Raw genomic sequence first — 26,319 nt, 5'->3', positions numbered from 1 at the left:
TGAATCAAATCCTTGCAGCCCACAGACGACAGAGAACGAAGATCCAGAGAGAGACTAGATTAACTCATCATCTCCAAGCCCCTTCCACTCGGTGCAAGAAATTAATATCTTGAAATGGATGAATCACGAAATAAAAATAGTGTTAAATCTGTCTGCTTGTCAAACTTTTATTAGCCTGTACATGTTTTAAATGATGACGATTGGTGAAAAAACAGCGGAAAGTAAACAATTAGTCCGCAGCTACAGCAGCTGTCTGTATTTGAATTATGTCTGGATGAATTTCTTTCTTTCTTTCTTTTTAAATAGTATGAACTGGCTGATACTTGTCAAAGCTGTTCACAGGCATAAAAGCAACAATACAAGTTAGTAATGTGATCTATGCTGCAAAACTTACAATTCTTATTATTTTAATTATTTTCTTTATTATTTTAATCTTATTCTTTATTCTTATTTATGTGCTACCCCCATACCAATCAGGTTGTATAAATTAATTAGGGCAGAGGTGAGTCAGTCAGAGAAAACTGAATTGACCCTAAAATGTTTTGCAAAAGCATCAATCTTCTGTCATAAAGGGAGCCAAGGTCAAGTTCTCATGTGTTCCACTGAATCACTTCTCAGTCAATACATTTATTTATCTCAGCTGACAAAAATACAGGTTTATTATAGCATTATTTACATAAAATAAATGAAGAAACTGTTAGCATATACAAGACAAAATAAGTCCATGCCATAATAACAGATCATGGGCGATGACTCCACACAACCTGAACCTGTTAAAAGGAGCAAAACAAAGTTCAGTGTGGGAAGAGCGATTTCCTGATTCATTTCGTGAAATAGTCTTTAATGCATCTCTGTTTGCTGGGGCTTTCTTTGACTGGGGCGTCTTGTCGGCCGGTGTGGCTGTCCTCCCAGTCGTTCACAGCCTCCAGTAAGATGGCCTCATCCATGTCATCGTCCTCCGTGAAAGACCTCTGGAACATCTCTGTGATAGTCCTCTGCTGAGGGTCCTGGACAAATTCAAACAGCAGCCCCGTCAGACTGTCAAGCTCAACAAGGAATCAGTTCAATTTATTTGGAAAAGATGAATACTATGTGTTTAATGAAGTCATGAAGGTGTCATGAGTGCACCTTTCAAATGGTTATACACAAATTATGCACTGCAGAGTTCACCTTAGAGTGGAAACTGGCGTTCACTGCTTTGTCTGAGAGGTTTGACTCGGACAGGCCCACCTGCTCCAACACATTCATTTTATCCTGGATCATGGGCCTGGATCAACAAATATGTTATGTTACAGCCTACTCAGTTCAATATTTGAGATAACATACATATTTGAACCCCAGCCTCCCCTGTTAACTTGAACAAGACTGGCTATACTGGCAGGCTGCGGGTCTCAACATGTATACATTTATGAATGTGAGGCCGGGCTTTGCTGATAATGAGCATGTGCACAAACTCAGTGAATGAAGACGGTAAAAAAAAAAAATCTTTGATCAAGGATCTTAGACTAAAATGTTACCATGATTCACACAGACAAAATTAGTGAGATCTGTCTATTTCATCGTGCACTGAAGATGTGCATACACGCTACCTTCTGCCTTTTGGACACTGGTGAAGAATTATATTTTTTGGTTTAGTACCACCAGCAAAAACAAAACAAAACAAAAAAACTTTGGAAGACATATTCTCTCAATAAACAAACAGACATCTTTATTTTTAATAGCACTGGCAGCCACAGGACGCACAGTGGAGCCACACCACCCACCAGCAGACACATACCACAGGTAATCATCAGCAGTTCCTTTGGCAACCAGGTAGTGAATGTCCACATTGCTGGTTTGGCCGATGCGGTGCACCCTGTCCTCTGCTTGGATGAGGACCTGTAGTGGAACATAAGTTTTCTGTAAGCGGTGTCAAGGAATGCACTAAGAGGTTTCTTAATGTAACACAATGCGTCTTCCATTCATTTGGCTGTAATAAATGTAAAAAAAAAAAAAAGTTAATACTGTTCGGTTAAAATTCATCATCTGGCCTCACCTCATAACCGTTTCCCAGAGCTACAAAATAAACAGCTACAACCCTCAAGGAACACGGCTGTGAAACATTTACTCCCCTCTTACATTTACTGCTCTACATCGAAGACAGGAATTGCATCACTAGATCAATTTCACATGAACTTATCCCGGTACAGGCTTACAAAAACTTTGGACAGACCTCATTTTTTCACTCCTACACTAAAACCTGGAATGAGGTACCACATCACATCAGAGCAATAACCTCTATTACACACTTCAAACAGGTATATCGACACTACCTAATGGCAGGACACACTTGAAACCACTGATTCAACTCACATGGACCATCTTGTTTATGTATGTTGTTTTTTTGTGTTTCTGTGATTGTTTCTGCTTTTATTTTGCATTATAATGTGACTGTGTCTTTTAGAGTCAGGCCAGTTTGTGTAACACGGTTTAACATCTGTTATGTTACTTTTGATCTTTTCCTATATAACAACAACAAAATGAAATGAAACTACCTCTTCCAAGATCAACAGAGTCGATACGGACACAGAAGGAACTCGGGGTGAGTACAAGAGTCAGTAGAACATAATGTAGTATGCACTCAGTGTCCACTTTATTCGATACATCTTCCATTTGCAGCTCTCTCCTCCAGACAGTGAGTCACATGGCTGTGGCTCAGTGTATGAAGCAGGCAGACAGAGTCAAGAGGTTCACTTATTGTTTAGCTAAACGCTAGAATGAACAAGGCCAGTGTGATCCGACTTCAAACATGCTGATGTTAGCATTTCAGAAACAGCCGCCCCCTTGGAATTTTAATGCACTACAGTGACTGGAGTTCACAGAGAAATGATGCCATAAACAAGTGAGTGGCGGCCCTGTGAGGGAAAACACCTCGCTGCAGAGGTGTCAGAGAAGAACAGCGAGGCTCATTCAAACCAACAGGTGGACAACAAGTATGCAAATCACAGCTCAGCACAAGAGAACACACGACTTGTCAAACCTTGAAATCGATGGCTTATAGCAGCAGCGGACCCAGGCTGGGATCGACTGTCAGCAGAGAACAAGACAACAAGACTACAGCGGGCACATGAAGAGCAAAGAAACATGCTGACTGAATGGTGAACAACGTGTTGTCCAACAAGTCCCGGTTTCCCTTTTTTTTTTTTTCTGGCACACATCTGGCCAAACTGAACATCATTTGAACGCCACAGCATCCCTGAATGTTGTTGCCGGCCAGGTGGCTCCCTTCATGACAGCAGTGTACCCATTCTCAAATGGAGACTTTAAGCAGGATGATGCACCACTGTCTCAACATGGTTCTACGAATAAGACAGCGACTTTGGTTTTGTCCAGCGGCCTGTGCAGTCGACATATCTCGACCCAGTAGAGCCAATTTGGGATGAGGAGAAACAGGACGTTTGCAGCGTTGTAGGAACTGTGATGCTGTTGTGCCAGCATGCACCGAGATCTCTGAGATTTCGAACACCTTGCTGAACCTGTGCCTACGAGAACCCAGGCTATTCTGGAGGGGAAGGGGTGTACGGGCTAAAAATGACAGTGAAAGTATTCTGCATACATCTCATCCTCATCCGGTGCCTTACCCCGGGGTTCCAGAAGAGCTCGGCGAAGACCACCAGGTCAGCGGAGTGCAGGGTGAGGCCCATGTTGGCCGCGGTGATAGACAGCACGGCAACGCAGCTCCTGGTCGAATGCTGGAACTTGTCACACAGCTGCTGCCGCTCGGCTGACGGGGTGGCCCCATCAATACGGATGTAACTGATGTTCTGTAGAGAAGAGAGTGGGGTGCCATTTTACTTGCCATTCCATTTCCTACAAAACTGAACTGATAACAAAACAAGCAAGAACCACCGACAACAAAACGAACAGGGATGGTACGGAAAGTGGCACGTCCTAGAGGCTCTTCACAGATGCCATAGTTGGTGCTCACTCTGCCTGAACCGGACAAACCAGCAACCTGACTTAAAAGGTGGACTATGAAAAACTGCAAAGAATCAGTTTCAGTTAAGAGCAGGAAAAGACAATTTCCCTACAGGGATCAAGTATCTCATTATTGGTATGATGTTTGAGCTCAAATGTGAGGTCAGTCTTCCTAGGTGCCTATCCTCTGCAGCTAGTGAACAAAGTTAAACCAAGGAGTTTGATTTTTAATTCCCACACAAGAGCAGGAGTGCATTACTGGCGTCTGACCTGGAGATGATTTATTGAAATGTTATGATGCTACAATTACATTTCCATGCAAATCTAGCTTTTACACAAGTGATTTATTTGACTTGCTTTACAGATGTCAGAGTAGCTTCCAGGAATCCCAGAGTCATGCACGACTGACCTACAACACTATAACAGACAAATCAGTACTCCTAATAATTAACCTGACTCTGTCTGATGTGGCAATTTGATTTTGCAAATAAAATCATATTGACCTTGTTCCCCAGTTCGTTGGTGATGTGATCCAGGACTAACTTATGATGGGCAAAAACCAGAAACTTTTCTCGTCCACACTCCAACATGTCTGTGATGTATTCCCTGGAAAACAACAAAAACAACATGGCACTGAATTGATTTCAGATTGAGGTATGCCAAGATAGTCTCTTTAAGATTTTAGATTGCTTTAGACTTTCAATTATCTCCAAAGCCTGGGGAATCAAAGAGGTCCGGCAAAATAAAAGCCTCCGTCTCACCATCATTACATGGCTTATTTTATCTTAAGTATTTATCAAATCTAAGCTGATATGACTTACTGTTCCCCCCATTAGAGGGAGCGTACGTACATAATGGCTTGTGTCTTGGCCTCGGCCGTGTGGCTGTAATAGATGAGCAGGACTTCCTTCTCCCTCATCTTCTATAAGAGAGATAAAGAACAACATCAGATAAGACCTCAGCGCAGATTTTATTTGGTGATTTTGTATGATTGCCATTACTGTGAGGAGCGGCGTGATAATGCACAGTCAAGGTCAAGTACTCGCTCCCATCTAGAATGTACGATAATTATAAAATGATGCTCTCTGAAATTATTCGGGTCACTCTGTGTGTGTCATAGATCTTCCGAGGTCTGCCTATTACCACTGGCTGAACCCTCTCACAGTGTACAATGAACAATGAACATGAACTGTGTTCAACTGTTATTTTTTCCCTTCTCTACATCTGATTTGAATGTATCTGCTAGCTACAGCTACATTTTAGATTATATTTAATGAGAAAGTTTCAGCAAAGCTTGATTCAATAATGTTATGTCCTGTTTCCAGGCTTGGAAAACATGATATTCAAATCCCATATCTTTTCAAGCTTTTTCTTAGGGATTCCCTTTTTAACTTACATTGTTATGTCCCTTGGCCAGCTCTTTGGCTGCAACTGAGAGCGCGGCCTTGATGCGGGCGTTGACCCCATCTATGGTCACTGTGACGACCTTGCGCTGTTTAGACGGCAGCTGGGAGAGGACGTCAGACTTGAGGCGGCGCAGCATCAGACACTCCTCCAGCAACAGCTTTAACTCCCCAAGATTAGATGAGCCTGAGTAGTCCCAGCCCCAAGTCAGCTACGGAGGAGGGAACGGAGAAAAGAACAGATGGAGGAGGCAGAGGAGAGGAATTGAAAGGATTGGAGGATGGTGGGAGGGAGGATTAGAGAAAAGGAAGAAGGCAGATAAAGGTGACAAACAGAGAAAGACATGGGGTGGGCTGCTAGGTAGTGGGCACTTGCTCATATGAAAAGAAAGGACTCAATAAAAACATCAAGGTTCCCTCTCACCAAAACCTGGATAAGTGTAAGTACAACTAAGCTGATTAAGAATCAAAGTGTAGATGTAAATGACAAGAGGAGTACAACAAAGGAGGTGAAATTAATGGAGAGAAAACCACTGTACAGATATCCTTTGTATGCAATTTTACACATGAGAAAAGAAGAAAAAAGCAAAACGAATCAGGGCACACTAAATGTATGAACTGTTCACCCATAAGCATCAGTCTGATACAGCATTAAACCTAACAATAACAACCTTGATATTCCTACGGTGTCAGCAATCCTGTAAAACCTTCCCTCTGGTGCACATACACCTCCTTCAAGACACTGCAGACAACACAATGTAAGTCAGACAGATACAAAATACGAGATAATCCCACATCTAATGTCTTCTGCATACGCTTCAGGTCTCCTGGAACTCGAGCCAATTACCGCTCAAATGCCAGCGGGACCCAGGCATTAAGTATTACACTCAGATACACGTGGGCTCTGAGGACTTAAGCTACCTGTTTGGCATCGCAGTAGCGCAGCCCAAACTCGTGGAACCGTGGGAAGAGGGTAGGTCTGACAGCCAGAATCTGGGTGTAGAGCTCCGAGGGTCTGGACATGGCAGGGGTCCCAGACAGGAGGATCACTCTCCTCGCCGCCTGAGGGCGAAAACAACTCTGATCAGAGCAGAACAGGGCAAGTCTAGGTAACGGGGCAAGAAATTAAACCCATCCGTGAGGTAAAAGCTGGTGTATTTTGGCTGAGGCTGGCTCCTTTATCTATTTTAGCAGCCACTTCTCACACAGACAATCATTTCGCTCTTACACGCCGACAATGAAAACAGTGAATACATTCTGGGATAACATCAGCCGCTGTGGCAGGTGTGCAAAAAAAAGGCCTGCTGGGTGCAAAATTAATAGACATTACAGGAGATTTCTCCTTGTCCCCGATTTGACAGCTTGACAGAAGTGAGATCAAGTGAAGTGCAACAACCGCCTTACGACGCACTTTTAGATTTAGGCCGTATGAGACCAGGGATTGAAATTCTTTTCACACCGGGGTTTCCCTCTACAAACCACAAAGTACTTGGAAAGCGCAAACCTCTGCAAAAGCTCAATAAATATCCAACTTAGCGTTATACCCAAAGAAATCATTCTTAACACATTCTGAACACATTCTTTGAATTGGCTGCTTGATTTCTCCCTCAAACATCCCCTTAGAATTTGGAATCTACTCTTTATCTCTATTTATTTCATAGTTATGAATAAAAAAAAAAAAACTTTAGATCCAGATTGTCTCCAAAATCTTAACAACTGTTCCTTGATCCATCAAATTTTATGGAAATCCCTCAGTGGGATTTTGAGACACAAACAAACTTCTGACAGGGTTGAAAACATAACTTCTTTGGCACATGCAATAAAACTGCTGAGTACAAACTGAAATGATGTATCAGAGAGAGAAAAGTACCTTCAGCAGGGGCAGAGCAGCTTTACAGCGGGCAGTCTTTATGTTCTTCAGGAAGTGAGACTCATCCTGCACAGAGTGGCAGAAACATCTATCAGCCTTGCATAGAAAGAAACATTTCTGTAACACCATGGCTTTTAAAAAACAAAATGTTTTCCAAGAACAAGTAATAGGTCAAATGAATTACATGCACCATTTTCCTTTTCTTTTTTGCAAATAATCTGAGAGCTAAAGCTTGAATAAAAGCTTCAAGCATGTCTACAATATTAAAAATTTGTGAAACCAACCATGATGAGAACATTAAAGGGACTGGCCAGCTGCTGCTTGTCCATCCTGCCCAGGAGGTCATAGCTGATGATGTTGACCAATCCAGAGCGCATGTTGTCTTTGGCTTTCACCACCACATTGATGCTGTCAGGACTCACTGATGGAAGCCAGCGTCTGAAAGCCTACAAGACAGAGATACTGATTCAAGTCAGAAATGTGTAGAGAACCAAAACACACCAGTTGACTTTATAATCAATGGCTTTCAGGCCTTACCCTTCCCAGCGTAATGAACATCATAGAATCCAAATGAAGAAAAATAATAACAAAAATTATTGTGTAGGTGCCAGTTAATCCAAACATTACTAATCACTATTAATTGAGCCAAACTAATATCACAGCGTTTCCATTTCCAATCATGCCATGTGGGACAATATCCACAGTGGCCCAAATGTTTCTGACAATTCACTTACTTGCTTTCCATTTGCTGTCAACCTGGCTTTGACTCACAGAGTTACAGCTCCTGTTAGAGCAGATCTGGCTGAATGCAGAGAAGACTAATAGTGCAGATAAGAGGACAGCCAGAGAAGTAAATGTCCTTCCATGGGAGAACATTCTCAGACTAGACTGTTCTCGGAGTCATGATTCAAACTCCTGATGCAAGGATTGTGTTTGATGCACGATATCTGCCTAGACAACAGGCAGACTGTCTTGTCTTGTCAATAGACAGAAAGCCAAGAACGCTTGTTTGAAAATGTACCACTACTGTATCCTCCTAGTGCAGCTGCTAATTAAGCGGAGAATAAATAGAACACCAGGGATACACTCTGAAAAGTGAAAGAAAACCTGAGATGAACTCTCAGACTAGCCAGCATTGAAACCGTATGAGGAGAAACAAGGCCAAAGGCCCGAGGCACAGGATATTTTGATGATGCAAACAATATATTCCAAACTTTCAAGCTTTCATGTCAGGTAAAGCAAATCTTAGGTGAAAGACAGAATCAACAAAGTAGCCTAATAAATAAATAAACAAACAAACAGTGTCAGCATTCCATGCCAAAACAATGATTCATCGTTCAAATTAACAACTGTACCCGTGAGACAAAGAAATAGATGCATGAAATTCAATACTGCCATCTTCCCTCCTGAAGATAAATTACCTACCAGAGTGCTACCAGCCCTTGGGGGACAAGATTAACATTCCTCAAATGCAGAGACTTTTAAGCAGAAACCAGCATTATAATGAGCAGGGGATAGCTTTTGTCAAACAGGACTAGAGAGCTGGATTTTAAGGATATAGTTACGAAGGTGTCTACTGATGCACACCGATAATGACATTCAGCCAGATTGTCCTAAATGGAAAGTGATAGTCTAATACCCACATAACAATTACCTAATTCCTCTGGGCACATAACAGTGATTAGCCGCTGAGTGTTTTTACCTCGGCCCAGGTGAATCGTACAGAGGAGGGAGCTACCACCAGCAAGGGCCACTCCTTTCTGTAGTAGGCGGCTATACAGATGGCCTGCACCGTCTTCCCCAGGCCCATGTCATCAGCCAGGAGGAGACGGCCTTCTTTAAACACCGCAAAGCTAGGGGGGGACAGCCACAGAAAATTCTTATTTTAAAGCACAGCAGCACAGTATAAGTCACAACTTTCTTATGACAGAGGAATAACAACTGTAGCCTGAGGAAGATCACATCCTTTATATGAGGATGAGCAAATGTAGAGGAAATAGAGAGATGACAAATTAAAGGTAAAAACAAACAAACAAACATCAAGTGTCTTAGTCAGGTGTTGGGCAACCAAGAGCTGCCAGAACAGCTTCAGTGCACCTTAGCATAGGTGCTATAAATTTCCCACAGGTGATCAAGGGTTTTGAGATGTGGTGACTCTAAAGACCATAGCATATAATTTACATTCAGTGAGCTATGATGGGGGCGACGTCATCCTGGATGAGACCACTGCCATCAGGATAGAAATGCTTCATCACAGGATAAAGGTGATCACTCAGATTAACTTTGTATTGATTTGCAGTGAGGCCTCACTGTGAGGGGACAAATGGAAAATTCCCCCACAGCCTAAGAGATCCAGCAGACCCCCTCACTGTGGGGGTCCGGCATTCAGGCCTGTAATGTTCTCTTGGTGGACGCCACACATGCACTTGTCCACTTGTCCAGAATACGGTGAGGAATGACTCATAATTTGTCCACATGTCTGTAGACCAGTGCCACTCAACTCTCAAATATGCATTTGTCTTTGTAATGAGGGGTTTATGCACTGCAACGCCTAGAATATCCCTCTCTATTTACTGGAGTCGAATCTAAGCCAAGGCACACTGAAGCTGTTCTGGTAGTTCATGGTGGCCAAACACCTCCCTAAAACAACTCATGTTAGTTTGATTTGTCACCTGTCTGTGTCTCTGTGTGCACTCAAGATCACTTCACACAATAATGAGTAAAATTTAGATAAGCAGCTGTGGCTCCAAACCACAGACAGAACACCGGTGCTATAGGCTGTCCAAAACCACCTACTTGACTCCCTCCCTCTGGAAGGGCATGAGGCTGCGGGTGAGCGAAGGCTCGATGCTGGAGAGGTCTGCCTCAGGGACCTCTAAAGACCTGGCCTGAGTCCCGTCAAACCTGGCAGCGAAGGCCTGGATTATTGCCCTGGGCAGTGGCTCCACCTCCACTGCTGCTATCCCACTGAGGCCATCCACTGGGTATGGAACACAGCGCAGTCAGACAAGATGGCAAATGTAACGGAGACAAACAGGAACATGCAGATAAACTATTTGCATAACAGAAAGGAGATTTACTCACTGAGTCTTTTGAAATCCTCCAGTGAGAAACTCCACTTCCTTGTTTTCATGTCTGCGCCGCCGGCACCGCCACACGGAAAACAAACAAAAAAGAATAAGATCTGACAAAACAGCAGCAATTGACAAAATTCTAAAATGCAATTTAATCATATGATTCAAATTAAGCAACCACTACCGTAGTTCTTTGTTGGCATTTGCTTGAATGCGGCAATGACGTCCACATGGTACCCGATGTCTACCTCAAATCTCGATGGAGACACCATAATGCACTGGCCCTGGACGGTGGCTCCTGGTTTCTGCCAGCCACTGCACAGCTTCAGCAATGGCCCCAATGCTGCACTATCACGAGCGCGACTAGAGGCCGCTGACACATCCACGGCCTCCATGCCCTCCAGAGGCTTCAAGGACACAGAGGGGATAGCAGCTGCTTCCTCCACTGCAACACAAGGTCAAGGGAGGTGACACACACAGCAGTGGAACAGCACCGTGATGACTAACCTTCCTCATAGCTTTGATATTACGCTGTATGTGAACACATGCTTGATATCCACAAAAGTTGATCCTATCCTGGTAATATGTCAGAACATGTTACATACTTAGCAGTCGATAGTCCTCAAGACTGAACATCCACATCTTTGTTGCAGGGTCTAAGTTGAAAACAGGGACAAAAAGTTGCAAAAAGTGAAAACAGATTCCAACTTGAACCACTGGTGTGAGGCACATTTTTTATACTACGGCATTCTGATTCAGCAATTAATTCTAATTTCCCAACAACTCAATAGACGCTCTGGCAGGAACTTACCGTAGCTCTTGGAGGGGATGGTTTTGAAAACAGCAATTAGCTCTGCATGGTAGCTCACTTCTACTCGGAAGCGATCCTCTGAGTGAAGCACACATTTTCCTCTGACAGAGATGGCAGGCTTTTTCGCAGGTATGCTGTTCACCGTTGACGAGCTGGAGGAAGGCTGTGCCACAGGACTTTGGGCACGTTTAGTACTCTGCTTGTGGAATGAGCCAAGCGCACCGGCAGAGTCAGGCCTGTGCTCAGGCGGTTTCACACTGGAGCTGCCTCCACCTGACAAACCAGAGCCGCTCACCTGTTGACTCTTTGACTGAGGGAGGGGGTCTATAAGCTGTACCTGAGGATGAACACAAAGCATCGAGAAACACTCATTTCTTTTCCCAAACAAGTGACAGAGGAAATGTAACATCCCTCAACCTCAGATCTCACCTGTTTCTGAATGCCGTGCCCGGTTTGTTTCCCAAAGCCAGGTGAATGCTGAGGCTTTGTGTCTTGGTTTTGACTGGCATGGTTCTCCAGGACTTTTTTAAAGGGTGGTACAAAACGTCCAGGTGGACCAGCTGAGCCGGTGGTCGTCCCTCTGTGATGAGTGAGGCCAGCAGGCTCATTTTGGTTAGAGTTTTTTGACTGGCAGTGGTTGCCTGCTGGGTTTTGCTTACTGTTGGCGACAGTCTGGCCAAGCCTCTGGGCTCTCCTCTCTAAAGCCCTCTGCCTGTTCTCCTCAATCTTGCGCTGCTGCTCCACGGTCAGCTGCTGGGACATGACGGCTAATCCACTTCACAGTCACCCACTAATTCAGACAGCCAGCAACATCTAATCACCTGACTCAGGCAGGCTTGCAGCTGATCATTTACGTTACAAAAGTGGCATAAGTTTGGACGCGTACACTTCTAGTGCTGCACCTCCCCTGCTAACGATAGCGGCTAGCGAAATTAGCCAGGAAAGCAAACTACTTCATCAAAACTTGCCCTGTCAAGTGTACTGTCTCAGCGTGGGGTCAGCCAAACACAGGCAATGCGCATCCGTGAATCAGCGAATCAATCTGACCCCAGGGCGGATGAATTTGTCAGTGACGAAGACGCATGAAGTTGGTAAGTTTAGCTGCAGGCTGGTGAGCGCCTTTCTGCCGCGCAGGAAGTGACGTAGCAAAACAAAAAGGGCACGTGGACTGGTGGAGGTGCTGATCAGGCTGCAGTCCCGACACCCTGCTGCTCGTGAAAGAGGGAAATTAACTAAACTGTTGTATTATCCTATCCTTGTATTCTTCAGTTTACCTGGATTTATTTCCCCCAGGTTTAATTTAACTGTGCTTTAATCCACTAGAAATTGTGAAACAAATAAGCCTATGCATAAGTTATTGTTTTTAACACTGTGGTTTATTCTCACCACTTTGAATCGAAATTTGTTCAAATATATATCTGGCACCTAAACAATTTAATTCTTCAAACAAACCAAATCATCCCCAGGTATTCTAGGGCTTGACAGCTGCAGGACTTGTGTAAAACAAAGTTCACCCTCACATCATGACACCTCAGGCCCACTTGTCCACAACTTTAATATTGTAGGCCTTTTATTTTGAATTTGATATGTTGCTCTGTAAATAGCTATTTTAAATGTCTGAGCTCTGTCAAAGCCTCCCTATAGTCTTTAGCTTAATTCTGAATTAGATCTACTTTTTGATGTTACTCTTTGAAATGTGGCAGCTGTTTTCACCATTGTTTCGTTCAGCTGTCTTCTCTCTCTAGTCACTTAATGAGACTGTTTTACACCTGAGACGCAAGGTTAATGCAATTTCCCACCTGCTGACTTAGAAAACCAGTGTAAACCAGTGGGCCAGCGCTGAGAACCACTTTGCCCTTTTCCTCATAGCACTGTAGTTGACAGGCCATTAAGTGCCCACTCAGTGACCACTGTTTCAGCTCTGGCAAAGAAATCAAGGGCACTTCCACTAACTAAAGGTTCAGACACTCAATCAAGCTTCACAGACCCCCTGACCAGCGAGTTGATGGTCATTGTTCTCCTTTGTTCTGTTTTCTCTCTCTCTCTCTCTCTCTCTCTCTCTCTCTCTCTCTCTCTCTCTCTCTCTCTCTCTCTCTCTCTCTCTCTCCAGACAACTTTTTTTTGTTGTCTTTAACAGCTTTCATTTGTTCTTTTTATCAAGTGAGCACTTGGTTTAATCCTTGTTATGAGTCATTGTTCTTTCGCAAAATTAATTAATCTGGAGAAATACCTGTTTTTTTTTTTTTTTTTATTTGTGAATTGTGTAAAGTCGGTTCTTTTGTCTAATTTATTTGCCTGATCACACGTGAGATTTGTGTTGAGCAACTAATTTAGATTGGTATGAGTTTTCTGTTGAATTATTTATTAAGGAAGTGATACTACTGGGTTCTGTTGATGTAATCAGCTTTCTGTTTGTGTCGTTTTATAGAGAAAGCGACACTTGAGCTCCATATTCAAACGGGGGAAAACATTTGTCACTCACATCGACTCAGTAACTCTATATCTTGCCCAGCCCGTATCCAAATCATTGCCTTATAACTAAATATATATGTATATATATATTTTTCATTAGCATTTTCTGTGGAAGTTGTCTCGATGTATAGTTTCCAAGTGATGGGCTGGCTGTTTGCATCACTGTGAGGCGGTGACGTGCGGCGCCTGGGAGCTGTCCCAGGAATCATGGTGCTGAAGCTGCAGCACCAATTCAGCAGCCAATGATCACTGATGATTCCCGGGCTACGGATGCATTCACCTAGCAGGACAGTCCGAGAATCGTGCTGGAATTTAATGGCTGGATTTAAACGCATCGACCCGTTCCTTGAATATGGAAATGCGATATCTGGGGATGAAAGCCGCAGAAAGACTTGTCCACGATCTGCACACTGGCTCGGAATCTATCAAGAAAGCTTGAAATTGTGAGTCATATGGAAATCGGTGTAGCTCGCCAGGTAAGACAGATTTGCTTCCTAACATGGCACGCCATCCATTGATTTGATTTGCTTTGAAGGGGCAAGACGTCGACTGCAACCTGAAGTCTGCTGATTTAAAATTGAGCTCTCGTTGCATATTATTGAAATAACACATTTTTTTTTAGAAAGCTTGAGCGTTGCAATTGTGTTTTCTATTAGGTTGCTGCTTAAATTGCGAGCCGTTGAGGCAGTGATTCCAGGTTTCTGCACTGGACATGAGGCTGGAGGGAAAAGACTGTCCAGATAGTTTATTCTGTGCAGACCATGCAGACTAATATAACTGATGCCATGAAATGACCGTGGACATTTGAGTGAACGGGGGCACTGTCTAATTATTTGAATGCATATTCCTATCAATCTAGCGTTTGACTTTCCCCCTCTAGCTATTCTGTTTATTGAACTTAATGGCTTCAGACACTTGTTTGCATCAATGGGATTTATTTTCTCTCTGGATTTACTCTCTTGGGGAAAAAACAAAAGACAATAACTGATAACACACGTAGCCTGTATCTACATAGGGAAGTAAAAGCTACATTAAAATCCTAACAAACACCGCTGGATAACGCCCCCCTTGCCCCCACCACTCCATCCCACGACATATGAAGAAGTGCCTGCTCATGACTGGGGCACATGCTGTTTGCTTTCAGTATCATTGTATGGTACTGTGAATTTCTAGCCGGAGACAGCCTGATGTTGCGCAGCCAGGGCATGCTGAAGAGCCGCTGTTGCGTCTTGCTCGGTGACCTGAGGGTGCTCCTGCTCGGGCCACCGGCACCGCCGACACCGCTGCCTCCCCTGACCCCAATGAGCGGACAACCCACGGAAAGTCATGAGACAGGCGTCCCCGTCCCCGACAACAACAACACGTTAGTGCGGGGCCACCAGCATGCAGGGGACTGGACTACCCCACCTGCAGGAGGAGCCAGCGGGCCACCGGGGGGAGACCGACAAGTGGCGGGCTGGGTGGATGCGGCAGAGCTGTCGGCGGCCCTCCGCGGCTGCAGCAGCTCCTCGGATGACTGCTCTAAGGGCAAACTGGAGGAGAGATTCTCCCTCACCAGCTACACTGAAAGTGGCTTCAGGACGCCCGTGTGCAGGATCTGCTTCCAGGGACCAGAGCATGTAAGTTAATAATACTTCCCATGATGCTGCTGAGCTTCAAGGGGGTCTTTTCGATAGGCAGATTTGCTGAAATGAGAGGTGCATGTGTTACCATCTCAGTCAGTAGTCTGTGATCATGTTCTGTCAAGGACTAAGAGTAGGCTATGCAGGTTTTCATCCCATCTAAACATTACAACAGCTCGTTTCAGCAATTGCCCTACACATACTAACCCTAAGGTTTTCAAATTAGTGAAATGTGATGGTGTTAGGTTGGAATGAACATGCATACTCTGCAGGATTAACTATGTTTGTTGTGTGCATTACATACTCAAGCCCATATATCAGCTGTTCTTCTTCAAGCCCGCGTGTTGGGCGTGCTTTTACACGAGGATTCACTGGTCAAGTTTCTTTTCTTCTGAGAAAGCCCACTCCCAGTGTCTTGTTAGGATAATCACACCGCTGCTGGAGAGCTCTCTCTGCACGGCTCCCACTGCATCCTTGCCTTATCACTTTGTGAGGCATGAAAAGCCAGCTACCAGTGGGAGGATAATGAAAGACCCTGTCCCCCTGGTTGACGAGTGTGGAGGAAACACAGACATGCCATAACAACTCATTAGAGCCCAATACTTACTGTGAATTCATATTGAAACATTATATGCATGAAAAATCAAATAATGCCTTTTCACTCTGTTGCTCATACGCCATCTGAAACAGTAGAAATTAATGTGAGCAGAGTGGTGGATACAGAATAGAACGGCAGTCACATTAGTCACACTGTTTGTCTCTGCCTTTGAGGCTATATTGATGAATAAGTCACACTTCATCAATCAGGAGAGGAAAAATCTGAAAGAAGATGGCTAAGGTGGGCTGCAATAAATAAGATTAAATAATAACAGAGGAGCAGTCACTTTGTGATTTGCAGCCACATTAGTTGCACTGTTTGACAGAGCCTTTAGGACCACATTGACAAATACGTCACACCTCACCAGTTGGGAATGGGGAAGTGTGGTGTGTGTGTGTGTGTGTGTGTGTGTGTGTGTGTGTGTGTTGTGCTGAAAAATATAAAGGACGACAACTAAGGTGTAACACAATGAACATACTTTTTCATTTTTTTCAACAGCCTACGATGTACTTGTAGTTGTGCTGCCTTTGCATCAGCAAGTTTTTAATAGCCTAATTGTTCACGTTTATTATTTCATGGTCATAGTATTACACTTTGTATAGCCTAATCTCTTTGTATTTCATCAACTAATTACACCAACAGCAAATTTGTGTATCATCCCACCTCTGAACTCACATATTCAAATCATTACTGCCATGGGATCTAGTTATGAGATTGGAAGACGAGGCCTCAGATCCTTGTTATTTCAAAAGCTGCACAGATAGGCAGCAGGCACTGCAATGCATACAAAACACAGCCTTAGGAATTTGCAGTATTTCCCATGGCCTTCTCTATCTCACCCTATCGATGCTTCCTTGAGACATTGCAGCTACTCAATAGCACTTGATTTTGTGCCATCTTTTCATTATGCAAGTTCTTATCTATCACCATCCTTCCCTCTCCTTTCGTCTCCGCTGTTGGCTTGGGTGAAGTCCAGATATAGATCTGCTGAGGTGTAAATGGGTACGGGAGCAAGCAGCTCCATTAGAAAGGAGAGATGAGTGGACTGTCTGTGTGTCGGTGTGTGATACAGGCAGTGGGGACATTAGTTATCCTCTGTTCTCCCTTAGCCTCCAGAATGTCACATAGACCAAGGCAGCTCATATCTGATCTGACAATCCACCTCCAAAGCACTTCCATCCCTGGGGCTGTGAGACTGAAGATAGTGTGAGGACGGGAGTGAGGGACAGTTTTCCTTAAGTATCCCACCAGAGAAGAGCCTCAAGCTGAATTTTTGAAAAAAAATAACTCTGTTCTGATTAAATATACCAACACCACTAAGCAGTCTGATCTTTGCAAAGTAGTCTAGATAGCTGAGTCAAATTGATCTTGGTGTTTTTGGTGCCACTGTAATCTTGAGCAATTCAGAACTTAAGTCACCCTGTTGTCTCATGTCAAACTACTATTGGTGGAGTTAAATTATAGCCTCAGACACACAATGAATGATTTAAGTTTGAGCCAATATCAGACAAAGCGGCACTTTGTCATTCCAAGGTAAGGCCTATTTTAAATGTCTTTTACTACAATACTTGAGGTTATTCATCTGGTTTTCTTTTATAGCTACCTTGAGACCCATCTCCATTTTCCCTCAGTTCTAGTCAACAAAAGCTGAGCAAGAAGCTTTGGAAAAATGCTTTGGATCACTTGCATGGAGCATTTGTTTTACTGAAGCATGTGCTCATAAACCTGGTCTAGACCTTGTGAACAATTTCTCTGCCACATCTTCTTCAGATCACACAGATCAGCGGGAAGGAACACTGTGTCGCATGCCCTTAGAGTGAAATGATATCAAAGGAAATCCATGGAATATTTCCATGTTTGAGGGATCCTTTCCTGAAGTGTCATGCACTATTACATTGAAGTGCCCCCTGGGGCAGATGCTTGTACTATCCTGTCCTCACTTGAGCTGCATGTTAAGAATGTGTGACTCCCTGCTGCTTAGAAAAGATGCTGGCTTTCACTCCTAAATCATAACACTGATAATGCACTTGCACAGTTCATTGGTTTGGCGGGACAATGAGAACCCTTAAGGGGTCGAGTTAACATCATTCTTTCTATAAGGCCCCACAGTGCTGAGGCAGGATGCTTTCTGTATTCCGTCACATGTATGATGGCTCCTCAGCCATTTCTTGGGAGTGGGATATAAACAAGTTACATAAGCAAATGAAATATTTGGCCCTTGCTGTAGTCTTTTGGCAGGAACTATGAAGTCATAAACATTAGATCAAAAACCCTAGTTATTGCTCTTCTATTCAATTACTCTTTATTGGGGCCATTAACTACTGCTGTAATGGTTGGCACAGTATAAGCGATGAGTGGAACATCCCCTGGCATATGTTTTATGAAGGGTCATTATAGGTAAATAAATCAGAGATTATATGCCCTGACCCGGGCTCCTCAATTCCATTATTCAGAGATTGTATATCTTTCTCTCTAGTTTGTTGGATATGGTTAAAATACCTGCATTTTATCAGAATTTTAGATGGCTGCAGTTCAGTGTGCAGTATAGCAGTTTCTCAGAAAAGAATTGTTTTTGGCTCGAACGTCTTTATTGGCCACTATAAAAATCTCTCCTGTTGTGTTTCTGGGTGAGCTACTTTATTATCTGACAGTGTCCCCTCGCTTACATTTAATAGAGTTCACTTGCCCTGATTTCACACCCTTAAAAAATGTGAATCCCAGTCGGTAATTCAATTTCATGTCATTATACAGTACCAGCCAGATGTGGTTCAGGTTTTATAGAGAGAATGTTAAGTGCACTGAGTTGTTTTGGGGATAGAAATAATGTGGCACAGAGAAATGTAATAATATGGCTCAATCTACCAAACTCGTGTTATTAATACAGTGCATTGTTTTAGATTGTTGTTTTTGAAAATGTGTTGTTGTTTGATCAGCAAAAGGACATTTAGCTGTAGTACGAGTCAGTGTGTGTGGGCTGTTATGCCACATTTGTTACCAGACTCTTTTGCTCACTCTCCGGCCTCTGTTCCATGGGAGTGGATCTAGGTTTCAGCTCTTGGCTGTGATCAGGCCTCTCACAGTGAGTAGTCCGAGTCCCACTGGACACAGCCGAACTGTTCTGCAGCTCCTGCCAATACACTCCCACCATGGCCATCTGTAGATGGGCCTTTTCTCCTCTATCGCCCCCCTTTTTCCCTCCCTGCTCTGCAACCAGGGTGCTGCTCCGTCTGTCAGAGATGTCAGGACAATGATGGCATGGAGACATCATTTGGAGCCTCACTTCTTTGTGTTTCTCTTCACAGTCTCTACTATGCTGTTTTTATAGTAAAGGCTGAAGGACAGGAAAAGTGAACACTGATTCAACAATAGAAACATTGCTTGGCTGAGAGAGGTAGTGTGCTTTCTGGCAACAGAAGGCTAGGGCTACTTTATTTTTTCATTCAGTATAGGCTTTTGATCAGTCCCATTTAGACTAAGAGACATTTTTACAAGGAGGGCCTGCTTTGAATTTCATAGATCCAAGCGTGTATAGGTCAGAACCCAAAATGGGCGGCAGGCCTACAATTTTTAGGTCCCCATTACCATATGACAAGACTAATAATCTATTTTAATGAGCTTGGAGCCCAGGGTGAGAGAATAAATTTCTCTTTTGTACAGTATGTTAGGGTCCCTGCCTAGGATGGTGAAATTAATTGCAAAGTCTTTTGTGTACTATGCCACTGATTATTTATTATTTTAGTTTATTTTTTACCTTTATGTATTCACAGGAGGTTGACTGAGCAGGTTGCTATTACCTGAGAACCTTGTAACTCCTATTTTGGTGATATTTGTGTTTTCTCTGAAATTACACAGTCTACTATGGACTGAGAAAATTCTACCAATCTTTGGTTCACAGAAATGCTTTCAACCCCCATCTGATAAGCTCTAAATGCATGGTGGTCAGGCTAAAAAACAAGGCCTTTTTTCTCAGCTTCTAAAAAAAGCTGACATTTCAGAGATGCAAGGTTTCCACTTGACAGTGACGACGTGCTCTTTTTCAGTCACGCCTCATGCAGTTACACAAATTCACACTGGGGAGCTGCCCGGTGCATCCACAGTCATCTGCTGACCTCTCAGGAGCTGGCCTGAAGCGAGTGAGGGGTGAATGGCTCGCTGAAGTGCATCTGAACAGCAAGTGTTTGAGTAAAGCACGACTGTCATTCATCCTCCCCACTCAGATCTCCCCAGCAGGGTTAGGATTTTAGCCGGCTACCCTCTGGTCACAAACCTGCCTCTCCAACATCTAGCCTACCACCGCCTAGAGGCAGAAACACAGCACTAACAACAGTTGTCATTAATTCTGCTTGTTGCAAAAATCAATCACAGCACTCAGCTGGAGACACTGAGGGGAGCTGAAAGACCCTTATTTATATTAACATTCATATTGTGAGCATTTAGCTGGTGCAGTGAATGACAAATGAGTGCAGGACTAGAATGAGCTTACACTCCTAGATGACCGACATAACTGGCATTCAAAACTGAAGAGTGCAGCAGCCCAGACAGCTGTAAAATTTATTGGATCCTGTTCAAATGTGACACAGAAAATCTAAATAAAGACGTATGAACCAGACAGAAGAGGTTAGTTGTTACATTTTTACTTTAACGAGACTGAATCAAGGTCAGGTGCAAGTAGAGAGAAAATGCAAGAAGAGTGGGATGTGAGTTAAAGAGGAGAGGAAGAGAGGGCACAGGAAATTTCTTACTTCTTTTTAGGGTCTTTTTTTGTCTATATGTAAATGTATGGCACCATATTCTTGAATGGTAAATATGAGTTCACCATATTTGCCACTGTAAAGGAATATGACTAATTCCCATCATATCACTTTGAGGGGCTGCAGTAAAAAAATATTTTAAAGAAACAAACTCAGTTGCTCATTTATTGGCCACTTCCTTGGAGCTTTGCTCCATGACAGATGGTTCTTTGGCTTATGACTCCACTTCTAAATGTTACAATCAAGCATTTTGACTGTCAACTCGATGTAATAGTTATGAGGAAACAAGGCCTTCATGTCATGTCTGAGCAGGTACTCTACTGCAGTATGGTTGTGCAGTGCTGTGTGTGTGTGTGTGTGTGTGTGTGTGTGTGTGTGTGTGTGTGTGTGTGCAGGCTTTCATACCTGCCTGCTTGTGTGTAATCCTCAGACCTCTGAGAAAATCAATAAGACTTTGCGAGGAACTGCAAACATATGTGTTTGTATGCTGTAAGTTATACTGCCTGTAAGAGGATTTTCAGCAGAGGTTAAATAGGGTGAGGAAACTAAGCATCAATTGGTCAGTGACTCGTATGCTTGATATTGCCTCTTAATACGAAATATGTGCATTACATACTCAGAGGCTCCAATCCAGTCTTTTGAAGCAGAAAACGCTTGTAGTTTCCAGTATTGCACTGCATTCTGCATGCTACACCTGAGAAATGTGACATATTAATGGAATGTATCAGCATGTGGATTATTTCCCCTTAATTTATATATCAGTTTGATGTAGGTATTACACCACATTTCTGTTTGCCCTGCAGAACAATTTGCTCAGACGTGACATCCACCCAAAGTAATTACACCCTAAAATAATTAAGCCTGCAATGATGAATTGCTGATGTACATTTATTGAAAAACAAATCGCCTGCAGAACTTGAAGATAACTAGATTATCTTCAAGTCGGCTGTGAAGGTTGTTTATCAACTTAAATTAACTTATAATATTACATACTTGTGTATAATTAAATTATAATGAACTTTGCGGTCCTTGGCTGCTGTGTGCTGGTGCTGACTGACCCTGTCTGTTTCCTACAGGGGGAGCTACTGAGTCCGTGCCGGTGCAGCGGGTCAGTGCGCTGCACCCACCAGCCCTGCCTCATCAAATGGATCAGCGAGAGAGGCTCTTGGGCCTGTGAGCTATGCTACTACAAATATCAGGTCATTGCCATCAGCACCAAGAACCCACTGCAGGTGAGTTATTAGAGGAAAGGGCAGTGCTGGTGCATTATTTAATGGACAAATTTTTAATAGTGGAAATTTTAGCTATCCACAGATACAGAGTTTATAATTAGGATCCTCTAGGCTCTTGATTGCAAAAGTTAATATCCAGTCAAAAACCCAAAACACAGAGTACCAAAATCTCTTCATGCCAACAATATCAAACCGTCTCATTTGAGTATACTGGGATGGGGGTAGATAGCCCCAGGCCCTTCTCCCATGAGACTCATTTAGACACATTTTTGTTATTCAGATCATAATTTGTTCTTGGTTGGAATGAGGAAACACCTAAAACATCATTTTCAGTAATTATCCCATCTTTACCGGCAACTCTAGTTTTGCTCTGATCTTAAATTGCAAAAAAAAAAAAAAAAAAGATGAGGGAGGAACTTTGTGTTTTGCACAGAAACAAGGTTTGTTTCTCTGTGTTTCTGTAAACAGAATGTGGAGGCAATCTTTCTTTCCTTTTTAGACTTTGGTGATATAATCTGTAGACATTCTGTGGTCTCCACTCTTAGGCAGAGGTAGAGGCAGAGGCTGCCTACCATTCAGCTCTTTCTTTTATGCCTGGAAATATGGTACATATCACTGCTTTTTATAGCAAAAAGTGGGCTGGCCGTCTATGAAAAGAGATCAGAATTGTCTTTTTGAAAAAAACGTTTCTCCAAAAATTACTGTAATATCTGACATTGCTTATTGACAGGAGAGTTGGAATTGGAATGGAAATAGAAATGCTCTCAGGACCGGTTGATGCTCCAGTTTGCTCCAGTTTGCACTGACCTGAGAAACGCTGTCTTTAGATTTTGTGTTTCATATACCTGGAGCCAGCTGATGCATACCTGAGGCTTCATGGTTTGGATGCAATGGAATATCTTGAGTTTGTGATGAAGAGCCTGATTAAATGTGAATGCTTTAATTCATGTTTTGTGAATGTTTTAACTGATGATTGCTTGTCTTTAAATACAGTGTGAACTCTTGAAAAAGAGGACAGTTAAAAAGTGTTTTCTAAGTACTTAATAAAAGTTTAAAACAGAAATGCCATGGATGAAGGTAAACGTATCATACTTGTCTCTCCACACAGTGGCAGGCCATCTCCCTGACAGTGATAGAAAAGGTGCAGATAGCAGCAGCTATCTTGGGCTCCCTCTTCCTGATGGCCAGTATTTCGTGGCTGGTGTGGTCATCCTTCAGCCCGTCAGCCCGCTGGCAGCGCCAAGACCTGCTTTTCCAGATATGCTATGGCATGTACGGCTTCATGGATGTAGTCTGCATCGGTGAGATACTACACTTCAGATTTAAGCAGTGGTTGGGGTTGTTTTGGAATAGCTTTGCTCAAAAGAGGTGGAGTATAGTTGAATTGGAGTGTGTGGAGCCTTATCACATTATCCCAGATAAGAATTACGCTTGTTGGTCCACCTTTATGACTATGTTTGCAGTGTGTGACAGTGGAGCAATGATGAAATGCAGGGTCAAAACACTGGTTGATAAATTAAACAGGGATGTTGAAGGTTTAAATGTCTCTGTGCAAATGAAGTGTTTTTTACTGTGCACATTAAAAGTCTTTCAGCACAACATTAAATACTACAGTAGCCATCCGCGGCAAACTCTGAAGATCGAGGTACACTGACATAACCTCAAAGAAAAAAACAACAACTGTGGTTTTGCATTTTCAACCATTTCACGAATTTGCATGACTGTCTTAATTGAAGCTTTAAACCGCCGAAAATCTTGTAGCATCACTCCTCTTGAGCCTGGGCGCCTGCGTGCTTGCATGACTGTGTGATGGCATCTCACATTGAGAACACCCCTAACTGCCACTGCAATAGACAGCAGGATGAGAGGAACAGGAGATTGATTGTCTTCTCCGGTTTGGTAGCAGGGATTGACTGTGGAGTCATTAACTCTGCACTTTACAGAGATTAACTTGTCACCTGGCAGACATTAAAGAGAAAAGACTTGACTTTCTCTTATCAGCACATAAAGAGAGAGTGGGGGAGAAGCAAACCTGAGGAGGAGAGACAGGATTTCTTATCATTAAATTCAGTAAATAGCAGAGGGTGGAATTATTAACTGTCCCTACTTGGCAAACTCCTGGCAGTGTGGTTGCTGCACTTTTTAAACCTTATGTAACTTCTTAACCTGTGAGATGCCAAGAAATGTAGCAGGATTGTAAGAAATGTATCAATAAGCCATTACAATGTGTAGTTATTGAGCTGTATGATGAGTACAACCGCACCATGTTGTATAGTGGCTGTGATAATTATAGGGATTACAGACTAGGTATGTATTTTTTAAGCAGAATAGAATAGAGCACACAACTATTTCCCTTCACATGAATTCACTCTGACAAAAAGAGGTAGTAATATCTGAGGGTCCAAGTATCTCTTGTTACAGATTGATTTCAATTTTCCAGCATGCTGAGTTCAATGAGGACGAATCAATAAGCAATTTTGAACTGTGAAAAGATATTATCGAACAAACCCACAGAACGAATACATCATCTTTGCTACCCCAAAACCTAAAATTGGTGTGTATTACTCCGTCATACATTGTACCATGTCTACTGTTTTTTTTTTTTTTTTTTTTTTTCATGAAATAGAGATCTTCTCTTTGTGGTTATGGCGGGATACGTTCAAGATTAGTTGTTTTGTTCTGCTGCTCCTGCAGCAAATGCTTTCTATGGGCTTCACCTTCACCGTCTGCCTTTGCACAGTTGCAGAGCGCACAGTGAATGTACCACCGCAGAGATATATCACTCTGTGGTATCATTAAGACTGCTGCCAGACAGTGACATTGTCTAATTGATGTTCTGATCTCCACAGCACTAATTGTCCACGAGGGACCATCAGTGTTTCGCATCTTCCACCGCTGGCAGGCCGTTAACCAGCAGTGGAAGGTCCTGAACTATGATAAGACAATGGACAGTGACGACCTGAAGGACGCCACCATGGAGAGGACTCTCTCTCAGCCCGGCCAGGGCTATCAGACTGGGGTCGGAGTATCGACCTCCACCTCCTCCCTGATGATGGTAACCTCCACAACCCCCGGCTCCACCACTACAACCATGGTGGCGGCCACAGGAGGACTGGGAACGCACGACGACCCCAGTAACGGCAACACGGTGCCAGACCAACACTGTCCCTACAACATCCTCCACCTCCTCAGCCACCTGAGGCAGCCGGAGGCCCGCAGCCAACCCAGCAATAGCACACGTGAGCTGGTCATGAGAGTCACAACAGTCTGAGGATTCAGTTGAGGCCTTATCTTGCGTGGGGGGTGGACGATTTATAAACTAGCTGACAGTTGAAAAAGGTCGTACCCTAACTGCACTGGATTAATACAATGTTCTTGTTTGTTTCAAATGCATCTCTGATGTCCTTACATGGATTGAATAAAAGTGGAAACTGTTTTATTTGCATAATTGGTTGGAAAATAGTTCTTCTCGGCACACATACAGAATCATTAAGCTTTTTTTGTGGAGATTTCTGCCAACACCATGTGATGATTACAGAAAAAAGTTCTTTCTTCTTTTCTCAGTAATACCATCTAGACTTCAAAATGTTGATGTGCTGAATGTTTGTAAATGCAGTCATATTCACAAATCAGTCAGTTTGGGTAATTGCTCAGGCCAACATGTCCAAAATAAGATTCTGCTAAAAAGCAGTAGTCTCACTTGCAGCCCCTTTGCTGCACATTAATTTCTGGCTATATCACCAAGATGTAGCTCCCACAGCCAATGCTTCCCAGCCCTTTCATTCTTGAGCATCAAAATCAGATATGCTCTTTGATACTTGTTCATAGCCCTTGTTTCATGTCCATGAAAGATCATTTTTCGTCACAAGGGACACTAGATCTCAGAAGCATGCCGTAGGGGGGAAGAAACACTGTCATAAACATGCTCATAGCAGGGGATTTATTGAAGTTCCTCAGCTTTCCGCAGCCTCAACAGATTGATACTGTGATAGTGGGCAGAGAAGTCCTGTCTAGACACTGTGTAGTGCTGTAGCTCATTAGGATCCAGCCTCCTAAAAACATTTGGATGCTAATGTGATCCATTATAAACAACAAAGACAAAGAATATCACAGTTTGAAAATGTTTTTTAGGAACTCTGCTTTGGATGTATTTCCATCACACATTAAATGAAAACCCTTCTCTATAACTCACAAGTACATCAGGCATGTAGGAACCGCATTAGTCAAAGCAATGTTGGAGCTCTATCTTCAATTGGGTTTTGTAATGCAGCCGTTATTCTGAAGAAATCACATAATGACTATGTCTGATCAATATAACACGGTGCAAACAGTAATAATTTAACCAACTGAGAATTTGATTACATGTGATGTGCAATACCAAAGGATAGCAAAGTGCTTCACACAATTAAGCCAAATGCATCAAACAGCATAATTTGTCAAGTGTACTGTCTCTTTCTTAACTCTGCACTCTGTGCGGCTTTTGGTGTTATTTATAATTGATATCTTACCCATTACCTGGTGGATGCTCC

At 43.0% G+C, this 26,319-nt stretch overlaps 2 protein-coding genes across 2 annotated transcripts; one reads left to right on the top strand and one right to left on the bottom strand.

Moving 5' to 3' along the window:
• Nucleotides 1-593: 593 nt before the first annotated feature.
• On the bottom strand, nucleotides 594-12,260 carry smarcal1 (SWI/SNF related, matrix associated, actin dependent regulator of chromatin, subfamily a-like 1). Its single transcript, XM_030081240.1, has 17 exons — nucleotides 11,545-12,260; nucleotides 11,116-11,452; nucleotides 10,910-10,960; nucleotides 10,489-10,749; nucleotides 10,315-10,365; nucleotides 10,027-10,210; nucleotides 8,933-9,083; nucleotides 7,515-7,676; nucleotides 7,231-7,296; nucleotides 6,282-6,422; nucleotides 5,354-5,572; nucleotides 4,809-4,879; nucleotides 4,461-4,563; nucleotides 3,621-3,803; nucleotides 1,778-1,878; nucleotides 1,171-1,267; nucleotides 594-1,007 (listed from the first exon to the last, which is right to left on the bottom strand). The coding sequence occupies exons 1-17, from the start codon at nucleotides 11,875-11,877 to the stop codon at nucleotides 822-824; spliced, it is 2,697 nt and encodes an 898-aa protein (XP_029937100.1). The 5' UTR covers nucleotides 11,878-12,260; the 3' UTR covers nucleotides 594-821.
• Nucleotides 12,261-14,589: 2,329 nt separating this feature from the next.
• marchf4b (membrane associated ring-CH-type finger 4b) lies at nucleotides 14,590-25,209 on the top strand. Its single transcript, XM_030080965.1, has 4 exons — nucleotides 14,590-15,206; nucleotides 21,635-21,790; nucleotides 22,899-23,091; nucleotides 24,640-25,209. The coding sequence occupies exons 1-4, from the start codon at nucleotides 14,715-14,717 to the stop codon at nucleotides 25,059-25,061; spliced, it is 1,263 nt and encodes a 420-aa protein (XP_029936825.1). The 5' UTR covers nucleotides 14,590-14,714; the 3' UTR covers nucleotides 25,062-25,209.
• The last annotated feature ends 1,110 nt before the right edge of the window (nucleotides 25,210-26,319 follow it).

This window comes from Myripristis murdjan, chromosome 21 (genome assembly GCF_902150065.1).
Source record: "Myripristis murdjan chromosome 21, fMyrMur1.1, whole genome shotgun sequence".
Taxonomy (NCBI): Eukaryota; Metazoa; Chordata; class Actinopteri; order Holocentriformes; family Holocentridae; genus Myripristis; species Myripristis murdjan.
Note: the sequence above shows the minus strand (reverse complement) of the source record. Positions and strands in the feature narration are given on the sequence as shown.